Source organism: Engraulis encrasicolus, chromosome 15 (assembly GCF_034702125.1).
Source record: "Engraulis encrasicolus isolate BLACKSEA-1 chromosome 15, IST_EnEncr_1.0, whole genome shotgun sequence".
Lineage (NCBI taxonomy): Eukaryota > Metazoa > Chordata > Actinopteri > Clupeiformes > Engraulidae > Engraulis > Engraulis encrasicolus.
Window position 1 is genome coordinate 39,420,431 of NC_085871.1, and position 12,500 is coordinate 39,432,930.

General features: G+C 47.5%; 1 protein-coding gene across 1 annotated transcript in view; it reads right to left on the bottom strand.

Moving 5' to 3' along the window:
• The window catches only part of LOC134464273 (nck-associated protein 5-like), a 220,299-nt gene that overhangs the window by 63,897 nt on the left and 143,902 nt on the right, over positions 1-12,500 (bottom strand). The window contains exons 12-14 of the mRNA XM_063217744.1: positions 12,423-12,500; positions 9,902-12,193; positions 5,800-5,902 (exon numbers count right to left, since the gene is read on the bottom strand). The exon at positions 12,423-12,500 is cut by the window's right edge and continues 1,505 nt beyond it. Coding sequence (XP_063073814.1) covers positions 5,800-5,902; positions 9,902-12,193; positions 12,423-12,500 — 2,473 coding nt within the window. The remainder of the gene's footprint in view (positions 1-5,799; positions 5,903-9,901; positions 12,194-12,422) is intronic.

Consider the following 12,500-nt stretch of genomic DNA (forward strand, 5'->3'; position numbering starts at 1 on the left):
AAAAGCCACGCCCCCTAGTTATTGTTGCTACGTCCGTCAAAAACGTAGAACCCGGCACACGTTTTGGCTGCGTTTCATAGGAAATGTGTGTAGCCTACACTTCTTGTATAGGCCTACACACGCTGATTACTAGAAGCCATATTCAACTGTGAAATACAACAACTTGATGATGGCGATGTAATGTCTGTAACCAGGACATTTTGATAGTGCTTGATGTAAACTGGGACATTGCAGCCGTCCGCCAAGACCTTTGACAGGCTTTGGGCACACTGCGCAGCTCTTGGGCAGTCACACTGGGCGTCTCTCTTCTGTTCACTTTAATGGTTTTAGTTGACAGTTAATATCTTCATAACAAGGTTGGAACAAGCGCAGTCCCATTTCAGTGTTACTTTTTTTTGCTGTTACACTCAACGCATATACAGACACAAACCGGGAAGGAGAGAGGGTGGGGGCTGCTCCGTGGGCTGTGCATTTGGCGCATATTAAACAACGCAACTAGTAGTTTCCCAATAAAATTTGAATCATAATGCCGTGAATCCAATACTATAATATCATATAATATTGTCCTTAAGTCTGAGCGGTGCCTTGATTATTTTTTTAGGGTAGGCTACGTTTTCTGCCAGCTAAATGCAAGGGGGAAGGGGGCTATATTAGCAAACAAGACGATTTACGATTTACGAAGACAGTTAGCCTGCTACTTTTAAATATGATGACCTGGAGCTAATAGCCTCCACATGGCTTAATCCATCCCTGTTATCAGTCCGCTTGAGGTTTTTGCTTCGGGAAAGTGAAAAAACGAGGTCCTAATCAATCTTCAGATGGTGTCGGACCGTGACGGTGCCATAGGCACACGTTGTATGTCTCCCTAAAATCGTAGGTTTTTGACGGACCTCCGACAAGTTCTACACTCCTTAGTTACCGTTGCTGAGCTCGGATTGGTTGGCGGCCGTTTGTGGGAGGGGTTTTGCGAAAGGCTAATTAAAGAAATATATATTCCAGTGCATCATCAACTTCTCGACAGGATTGATGCCAGCCAGGCTTCTACTGAATTTCCTTTGGATCGCGCTGTCATGCTGTGGGAAATCACAGCACTTACACAACACACACACACGCACACACACACACACACACACACACACACACACACACACACACACACACACACACACACACACACACACACACACACACACACACACACACACACACACACACACACACACACACACACACACACACACACGCTGTCGGCAATCACTGCAGTAAGCAAGTCTAGAGGACTGGAGCTTAATCCTTGTAGTGCAAATGAGAACTCATTGCCATCTTCTCTCTCTATTTCTCTCTCTCTCTCTCTCTCTCTCTCTCTCTCTCTCTCTCTCTCTCTCTCTCTCTCTCTCACACACACACACACACACGCACAGACACACACACACGCACGCACTCTCACACACACACACACACACACACACACACACACACACACACACACACACACACACACACACACGTGTGTGTGTGTGTGTGTGTGTGTGTGTGTGTGTGTGTGTGTGTGTGTGTGTGTGTGTGTGTGTGTGTGTGTGTGTGTGTGTGTATGTGCGCATACGCGTACACGTGTGTGTGTGTGTGTGTGTGTGTGTGTGTGTGTGTGTGTGTGTGTGTGTGTGTGTGTGTGTGTGTGTGTGTGTGTGTGTGTTTTGTATCTGTCCTTATCTCCCTTAACGATATATTTGTCTCTTTTCTTGTTTTTTGATTGGCTAACGAGTTGGGCATTAGCTTTGCAGGAAGTGACTTGATTCCTTTGAAGTTGATCTCAAAGGAAAAGTTGAATTGCGGTTGCAAATGAAAGTGCTTATGAAGGCTAACCATAACAACTTCGGCAGTAGCCAAACGAACGTTAAATGACCGTCTCTACTCCAAGCTTCTCTTTGCCCTAATGGATTTCCAACCCAATTAGGTGAGTTTTGTTTTTCATCAGTTATCCCTCACTTATTAGGCAGGCCTACAGGGCTGCACTGGGGGAGAAATAGGGCCCGGGCACTTTTGGCTTAAAAGTGGCCCCTCATAATTAGGGGCGTATAATTGACTCACCGGAGGGCCCTGCACCCTCGTGGGGCCCTATTTTCAGAAATGTAAAAAAAGGGTGCAGGGCTGACAGGGAAATGCCCGGTATGCCAGATGGCAAGTCCAAACCTGCTAGCCAATGTCCAATGGACTTTGCACAAACGTTGTTGTTTTTGCACAAGTAGTGAAACACGGATATCTGAAGACTTTGTTATCGAGGTAGGTTTAAAAAACAGGCTGAATTTTTTTCAAGGACAAAAACAAATGCAGTGTGGAAAATGCTGCGATTGTGGTTATGAAATGCATGAGGGAAGCAAATGATAGCTTTAGTTACGGACTCTCCGTGGTCTCGAGAGTATAGAGAAGCTATTATTTCTTTTCCTTTGATTTAAATGCATACAGTTTTACTCCACTTTCAAGACTATTGTTTTGTTTAAGTACTGTTAATTCATCAATTAAGAGAATTTCTGCTGATTTATGGGGACTGCATAATGTAAAAACAATCAAACAATGATGCATGGGTCCACTTACTGTACAGGCTGCTTGGATCAAGTATCTTCTCCTTTTTGTATAATCAATTCTCATTCTCTTCAATAATTCATATAACATTTCTGGTAGGTAAGGGATTTCTTTTTTACAACACCAGAACTAGAAGTTTCAAACTAAGACGAGAAAAATCCAGTTTAAAAAAAAGTCAGTGTTGACAAAACAAAGCACATATTTTTGTGCCCTCACAGCGGCTTTCACAGCTGCCGCTACTAGTATTATGGGATGCTGCCGTGTCTTTATTGTTTTGTTGCCCTTCAGAGCCACGTCGGGGGCAAATCCTCACTGTCGAGGCGGAGCAGGCTGAACAATACGGAATTCAGAACGCGACAAGGGTTCCGGAATGCCGGGTGAAAGGCAGGTTGTTTTATATTCAAGAAGCCTAAACGACTGAAAATGAGGAGAGGAGAGGAGAGGAGAGGAAGGAAGAGAATAGAAAGAAAGAGAGAGAGCGAGAGAGAAACGACAGGAACACCACACCACACCAAGCAGGTGGGAAAGAAGCGAGGGAGAGTGGAGAAAAAAGAAAGAAAGGTAGAAAGAAAGGTAGAATAAAAAGAAAGAAGCCCATCTTTTGGAAAGGAGGGAAAGGAGCGAGGGAGAGAGGAGTAGAAAGAAAGGTAGAAAGACAGACAGACAAGAAAGAAAGAAAGAAAGAAAGAAAGAAAGAAAGAAAGGAGCCCATCCTTTGTTGTATTCCTGCACAGAAGAGATAGGGGAGGCTGGTCCTGGCAGTATTAAATGGACCCTTTGTTAAATTGAGTGCCTGTGATAAGAGTGCTCTCTCTCCTCTCTCCTCTCCTTGCTATCGAAATTCCACATCATCTGGATTGAATTTCCCTGCTTATACCCGTCAGGACGGCAGAGGCTCTTTCTCTTACTCTTACAGCATGCACTCCACTTCTCTCTCTCTCTCTCTCTCTCTCTCTCTCTCTCTCTCTCTCTCTCTCTCTCTCTCTCTCTCTCTCTCTCTCTCCCTCTCTCTCTCCCTCCCTCTCTCTATTCTCTCTCTCTAACTCTCTCTCTCTCTCTCTCTCTCTCTCTCGTTCTCTCTTTCTCTCACTCTCTCTCTCTATTTTCCCTCTCTCCTTTTCTTCTTTTCTGTCTCCTTCCTGTTCCACTGCCCCCCCTCTCTCCCCCTCTCTCTCTATTTTCCCTCTCTCCTCTCTCTTCTCCTTTTCTGTCTGTTCTTCGTCCTCTCTCACTGTCTTTTCCCATTTCTCTCTCTCACCCCCCCCTCTCTCTCTCCCTCCCTTACTTTCCCTCCCTTCTCTCCTCTCCCTCTCTGTCTCAGCCTCTACCTCTCTCTCCCACTATGTCCTCTCTCATCCCCTTTTCTCTCTTCTCTCTCTTTCTCCCTCTCTTCCTACAGTATATCTCTCTGTCTATCTTTTCTCTCCCTTTAGGTCAGGCTACTCATCTTCCAGCTTTCTCTCAGCCAAGCAACCTATCGCTCCCTCGCAAACAAACACACACACACACACACACACACACACACACACACACACACACACACACACACACACACACACACACACACACACACACACACACACACACACACACACACACACACACACACACACACACACACACACACACACACACACACACACACACACACACCCAGCTGCGGAGGTCACTTTTCAATGCAAGGTCTACTCAGCTCAGGATGGCATATCGGCTCCAAGCATCCATACCCTATTATGCACCATGCAAGCTTACAACAACATATCTCTCTCTCTCTCTCTCTCTGTCTCGCTCCCCCCCCCTCTCTCTCTCTCTCTGTCTCTCTCTGTCTCTCTCTGTCTCTCTCTCTCCCCCTCTCCCCCCCCTTCTCTCTCTCTCTCTCTCTCGCTACACATGTGCATGACCCTCAATGTGTCTTTGGAGAAGAAATGAGAAATGCATCGTACAGTGTGTGGTGAAGGTAGCGCAGAGGTGATAAACAATATTACCATAAGTTGAAAGAAAGAAAGAAAGAAAGAAAGAAAGAAAGAAAGAAAGAAAGAAAGAAAGAAAAATAAGGAAACACATAAGCGCTGCTAGAATGAAAGACACAAGGGCAAAGATAGAAAAATATTTAACTTTAGTCAGAAAGATGAATAAACAATGAGAGAAAGAGCCTTGATGAGTGGGAAAGAGCAGGGGAGCGGAGAAATCAAGAAAGCTTGAGAGAGAGAGGGAGAGAGAGAGAGAGAGAGAGAGAGAGAGAGAGAGAGAGAGAGAGAGAGAGCGTGTGTGTGTGCTTGTGTGTGCGTGCGTGTGCATGTGTGAGTGCGTGCACCTCTGTGTGTATGCATATGTGTGTACATACGTGTGTGCGTGCGTGCCTGTGTGTGTGTGTGTGTGTGTGTGTGTGTGTGTGTGTGTGTGTGTGTGTGTGTGTGTGTGTGTGTGTGTGTGTGTGTGTGTGTGTGTGTGTGTGTGTGTGTGTGTGTGTGTGTGTGTGTGTGTGTGTGTGCATGTGGGACACTGTGAGACATTAAAATGGGATTCAGACTGAGTGGAGATAGGCAAGGCAGCAGGTGTCTCTAATTTCCCTCTCTAGGCCAGATAGTGGGGAGCAGATATAGGCTACTGTACAGAAGACCTACGGGGGCAGACTGTGGCTGCAGCCAGGGTGATGGAAGAGTACTGAAAAGTAAATTTCACATACAGAGATCAGCAAAAACCAAAAAGGTTGGCCTCTGCGCCTACACTTTTGAGTCTACATTTTTGAAAAAGTAGTGATCACACAAGATCAAGTAATAATGAAAAAGGAGGTGCACACAAGCCTCTATTGTGCTCCAGTTTTAGCCTCTGACTTCTTACGGCTCTGCTCCGCACTGCATTTGGAAAATAGAACTCGAGCGGATTTTGGACAGCAGCAACCGGCGGTGCCCCATTCAAGTGAATGGCAAAGTAGCACACTAGCTTTGGCTGTGGGGGGGATTTTGAACTGGACTGGCCGCGCACGCCGACGCTGTCGGTGTGAAAGGCCGAGTAGAACACACCTGCCGAAACTAAGCAGAAGTCACACTGCCGTTCCGCCACGCTCTAGTGTGGAGTCAGCCTAAAAGGCAGTTGCTGGGCCCTAGCCGGTGGAGGATGCTTACCGTATCGGAGCGTATCTCCACCTAGCAAGCACAGTTTACTAGGCTAGTAAAAGGCAGTCGCTGGTCCCTATCAGGGGCGGAGGATGCTGCTTACCGTATCGGAGCGTATCTCCACCTCGCCCTTCATGTCCCCGCCCCTCCTGGCCAGAGAGATGGCCGCCACGGACGCTGCATGGCCGTCTCCCTTCACCACCGTCCTGATTGATAGAGAAACACATTACAATGTATTACATTACATTACATTGCATTTGGCAGACACTTTTAGAACCAAAGCGACTTTCAAACGAGGACATAATCATAGCCAACATCACTAGCAGATACAATGCGTACACTCAGGGGGTGGATTTGTTGGAAAACCAGAAGGGGGGATACGTTTCAGATTTTAAGCAATATCAATGGAATTACATTAAACATGTGATTAAAATCATGTACAGTATAATAGGTGGAGATATCAAAACCAGATCCCCCCATCCCCCCTCCAAATCGCACCCTGCGTACAGTATCATCAGAGAGAGTAGAGAGAGAGAGGTTCCATTGGACCATTGTTTCCGGGTTCTATTATTGCAAGGGGGAGGAGGGAAAATCCCCCTTTAGGCAAACCTAGGCAGACCTAAGGACTGTTCTATTCAATGCTAGGAGTATTATGACACGTCCCTTTAGGCAGACCGGAACCTGGTCACGTTAGGTGCCCATGGCAACCTATTACAATGGCATATCTCTACTTAAAGAATCTCTGGTATCATATTACATTATTGAGAAATGGCTGCCGCCAAGTATGCCAGAAGGGCAGAGAGGGATGGAACAAACAGCATGGGAGAGATTATAAGTCATTTTTCGACAACTATCTCTGCTAATATGCCACGCCATTCAGAAGGTGGAAAACAGTTTGGATGATAAAGAATAAAAAAAAACACAGACACTAAAAGACAAACACACACGCACACGCACGCACGCACGCACGGACGCACGCACACACACACACACACACACACACACACACACACACACACACACACACACACACACACACACACACACACACACACACACACACACACACACACACACACACACACACACACACACACAATATTAACTACACCTCCAAGCCAAGCCCCATCATTGGGTAGCAGGGATGGCGCTTTATCAAGTTCAATCTCTCTCCATCTCCCCATCCCCATTGGGAACACAGACAAATACACACACACACACACACACACACACACACACACACACACACACACACACACACACACACACACACACACACACACACACACACACACACAAACGCGCGCGCGCACATGCACACGAACACCCACACCCACACACACACACACACACACGCACACACACACGCGCGCGCGCACACACGCACACACGCATACACGCACAGACACACAGACACAGACACAGACACAGACACACACACACACACACACACACACACACACACACACACACACACACACACACACACACACCGACCGATCACCGATTCTCATCCCCATTGGTAACAGACCTTGGGCTTGTGTGTGACTGATATCATCTGTTAGTGGAGCCAGAGCCGTCTCCTTGAGGGATATCAGTAACAATTCTTGATTAAAATCTGCCAGTGGGAGTCTGCTGGGTTATTTACCAGGTCTTTTGGCCAGGCGTGCATTTTTCACGCTACGCCACGTTTCCACACTCCACTCCAGGGCTGGACTGGCCATCTGCCATAGCGGGAAATGAAAATAGGGCCCATGAAGGTGCAGGGCCCACCGGGAAATGCCTGCTATGATGAACTACATGATGGGCCCACGAGGGTGCAGTTCTGCGTCACTAATTATGAGGGGCCCTTTAAGCAAAAAGTGCCCGGGCCCTATTTGTCCCCCAGTTCAGCCCTGCTCCACTCCCTCCGCTACACACTCCACTCGATTCTGTGAGCCAGTGGCTAATTTTCAGAATTCACCTCACATTTTCGGTTATTCTCTTGGTTACATGGCGCTATTCAGACATGCCGCTATTCAGACATTGATGTGTATTGTCTGAATACCGGCATGTCTCCCACCGAAATCTGCCATTTCTGTGGTTTGTGCTACGTTGCTCAGGTTTTTTTCAGTTTAGGGAGTGCATGCAGTTACCCAAACCTTAAGCCTGACCCTGACCATAACCCTAACCCTAACCCTAACCCTACTGGTATCTGAATAGTGGTATGTCTGAATAGCGGTATGTCTGAATAGCGCCTGCCCCAAAAGGCAAGCCCGCTTCCAGCATTTTCTGTGAGAATGCATTTCTAGTTCTCTCTGGCTTTTGGCCAGGCGTGCATTTTCACGCTACGCCACGTTTGAAACCCAGGGATGGACTGGGACAAAAAAAAATCGGGCCCGGCATTTTCAGCCAAGACCAGTCCGCTAGGTAATTAAGAGAGACAATGAAACCTGTGACACTATTTTCAAGTCATCTAAGACGAGCTATTTTGAACACAATAGGTAAAATGACTACTTGAATCTGACTCGGATAGGCCAACTGTGTCCGCATGGCGACTGACACCCCTACATTAAGGGGAGGACCAGGCCCAAATCATCAACAGTCCACGGGGCAAATGCCCTGTATACCTTATGGACAATCCAGCTACGCCACGTCTCCACACTCCACTCCACACTCCAATCCACTCGACTCTGTGAGCCAGTGGCTAATTTTTTAGAATTCGCCTCACATTTTCCGTTATTCTTTCTAGGTTTTTGTTCCACAGGAGGCTGCATACTGCATATCATCGTCTTTAATAAATGGTGCATTTGACAGTGCTATTTCAATGTTTAGAGTCGGAATAAAAACATGCTATAGGAGAAAGTTTGAACATTTTGAAAAGCAGAAAAGTAGAAACTTCGGCTGTTGAAGTGTTGAATGAGTGTTAATTCAAAACTGAAGGGAGTTGAAATTAACACATATACTGTATAGAGGGGATTTTATCTGCGTTGCAGTGTAGAATTAACATTGCAACATTTATTGTGTGTGATTTATATTTTTTTGTGCTTTCTTTCTTTTCTTTTTCCATTAGTTCTTTCTTCAAACTCCATCAGTGATTGACAGTATGGCATGATATCTGCACTGCATTGAATGGGAGCAGGCAGTGCACGGTGCATTAATGGAGCTTGTTTTTCAGCATCTGCTGTGTACCTCGCTGTGTCCCTAAGCTTGAAGGGTGTGAACTCTTTTGTTAAAGAAGAGTTCCTTGAACTCCAGTTCAGGCACATAATGTGGGTTTTATGCTGTAATTGCTTCAGAAAACAAAACTCACACAAAAAAGAGTAACTAGTTGAAAAAGATAATGTGTTTTTCTGGCTTTCAGCTACTTGGCTCAGGAGTTGATTTATATATATCTTATATTGTGTTGTTTGAATCCTCAATAACTCATGAAAGACAGCTAATCATATTAACACATAGTGCACACACACAAACACACACACACACACACACACACACACACAGTAGATGTTGATAATAACAAGATAATGGGTCTCTATGTTAATGAAAAAAACACACATACCTGTATATGTAATATAATGTATATATACTGCAAATAAAATGTTTTTGTAGCCTCTTACTGCAGATGGGGTCACCAGCGGGCCTATTCACTATTTGCTGGAAATACTCAACTACATCATAACAACATTGCTATGGCAGTACTGAAAGCCTTAAGTAAAAGATTAAGACACAGCCATTACACTTTTGGTGACAGTAGGGTTATAACATAGGCCAGACCTGCAAACTCATCAAAGAAAAAAAGGTGACAGTCTCCAACGGAGTTTATTTCACCTGATTATCTTGCTCTTCAAAGCACTTTGAACAACCATTATCTACTAACTAGTATAAGGGCAAGTCCTATAGAAGATATTTATTTGTTTAGAAATCATAACACGCTGATAGGTCAGCCCGAGACCCGAGACTGTTGTAAGCCAACAGAGAAATGTGTACCCGTAAACAAACTCACTATGCTTTCGGCTTTTGGCGTAATGGTTGGTTGGCAGGAACCCCCCCGCCTCAAAAAAAAATCTCTGGTTCTACATGATTCACATGAATGACCTAATTGGCCAGGAAAAAGGTGACTGTCACCAAAAGGTGACGAGTTTGCAGGTATGATAGGCTCTGCGCTAAGGGGTTAGTATATATATATTTATTATATATTTATATAGCTGTAAATTTTGACTCACCTGCCCAGCAATTCCTTCACAAACTGGTCCTTGCCAATATAGGCAGGCGAAGACTGCAGCTGACTCGTGATGTGGTGGCCCATCTGGATGTTGCAGTGGTCCATGATGGCGTTCATCTTATTGCTGTTGTCCGTGGTGATGACAAACTCCTCCTTGCAGTCCTTGATTGGCGTGTTGTCGTTTTTCTTCTTCTGCTCCTTCTCCTTCTTCTTGTCCGCTTTAGCCTGCCCCCGGCCTCCGAGCACAGACTTCTTGTCCTCCTTTGTCGTCGCCTTGGGGCTGTCCGTCGTTTTCTTGCCGTTGACGGCCGGAAGCTTGCTCTTCCGGAAGCCGAACCAGTTGGCCAGTGACGAGCCGGTCTTTTGCTTGGCCTCTGAGGAGTTGGACCTCTCCAGTCCTTGGATCTTGGCCTGAAGGTTCTCCTCGATACCCATCATCACCTTCTCTTCAATGGAGCACACAGCAGCTGGCTTCTCACTTCCCTCCTCAGGCTGATTCTGGCCAGACTTGACTTCCTGCTTGCTGGAAGCTGAGCTTTTGCCAGGAGATAGTAGCACCCCCTCTGGTGTGGTGGTGGTGGGGAACGAGGTGGATTCGAACTGTGGGTGGGACGCCACCTTTGCCGGCCGGCGGGAGTTTTTCAAGCCCAGTCGGTCTGAGAGTGGCAGGCTTCGGGCCTCCTTCTGAGGAGAGGGAGAGACAACAACTTCGCCTTTCAGCTTTGACGTCTTATCCGGCAGACCGTGGTGGCTGTTTGAGCCGGTGATGCCTTCAGCCTGAGATGGCCGAAGAGAGACCGAAGGGGAAGATCCACTCTCTGGTAACCCTGTGCCAGGCTTGAACTGGGTGCCCTCACCCAATGAGCTCTGCCTTGTCAATGAGTTTCTCTTCGCCTCTGCCGTGTTGGTGATGATCTGGGTGCGAATTTTGCCACCTGGCCCGTCTGGGCTATTCACCACAGCCGATGATGTGGTGTTGATGGTGGGCTTTTCCATGTAGTTTGTGCTGAAGCTCTGACTGCGCGCCTTTGCCCCGTTCATACCGAGCGCAGGCTTGAGGTGAGGTTTGCTGGTGATGGATATAGAACGCTTGAACAGTCGGCTGTCCCTGTCAGAGGCCTTTTCCCCCAGCATGCCCCCAAGACCGTCCCCTTGTGGCGAGGTCTGGGTACTCTCCTCCACAGAGATGCGCTGGTCAGGTGAAAGAGGAAGTGGAAACTGAACCGGAACAGGAACAGGAAATTGAGCCGAAGGAGGAGGAGGAGGAAGTGCTTTGGGCTCGACTGTTCCCCTGACAGGCGGCAGGTGCAAATGGTATGGCGGTGGTGCTGCCTTCTCGCTTTGCTCCCTCAGACCGTCAGAGGAGGCGGTTTCCTTGGAAACAGTATTGATGTGGTCCTTCTCCTGCTTCCCTGGAATGGTGGAGCTCTTCTTCAGGGCTGCTGGAGACTTCATGAAGGCCTTGAAGCCCATGGGGATGCGCGTCTTTGCAGCTTGCTCGGCAGATGCGATTTGAGCTGACTTGGGTTCTGCACAGTCCTGCAGGCATGACACTGGGCACTGGGTCACAGGGGCCTTCTTGGTCTGGATTGTACTCTGCTGTGATGGCGGTGCTGCTTTTTGAGGGGTTTTCGAAGATGGGACAGCAGCACCGCTCTTCTGAGGTGTTCGAGATGCAGACTCTGACTGATGGTCAGGCATGTGGCCCGGAGAAGAATTGGAGAGGTAGAGTTTGGTGTGGACCCGTTTCTGCAACCCTTTCGTTGACGCCTGATTGGAAGAAGATGACGAGGAAGACTTTTGTGAATGATGGGAGCTCCCGTCCGCCAGCTTCTGGGGGTTCACTGTACCATACCCAGCATCCACCTCCAGGGCATCGACATCTTTCTGGGGGCACGAGTGCTGCATATTGGGGATCGAAGGAGGCTGGTAGCTGGGCGGGGGGCCTCTCGCAGTGTTGCAGGGTGCGGACGTAGGGTTGGACGCCCCTCCTGATTTCGCTGCCTGAGGTGCGACCTCGTAGTTCGGTCGAATGAGCAGGGAGGTGGTGCGGCCTGGCGGAGGAGGGGGTGAGGGAGACCTGAGTTCGCTTTTCGCTTTTTCAAAGTGCCTGTCTCTCGTGGGCTGCTCGCCACAGTCCACGTGGTTGCTGAGGTGCCTGCGGTTCAAGAGCGGGGAACTGGAGACACTCCTTCCCCACTCACCCTTGGAGCCCGGGAGCTTAGAGCCGGCAGCAGCCGACGGAGCAGCCGTTTTGGGACTCTGGCCGCTCTGACCGGGCGCCTTCAAGAACCTGGAGGGGGGAGGGGGAAAAAAAGGTTTACAGAAGTGTACATGTGAAGGGAAATGGACTTTTGAGGATGTGTGATGTAATGTTTATTGAACATTGAAATGATTACTGAACTGCATTGGATGTGTAATGTTTATTGAACTATATTTAGATATTGAACACTAATCTGCTGTTTTCAAACTGCATTGTACACAAAACTACTATTTATAAAATAATAATTTAAAAAAAGAACCTGGAGAGCTTCACAGGAGGCGAGGAAGGTGATGAATTGTCCTGGGATCCTGCCGATCCCGATTCCACACCCGGACCC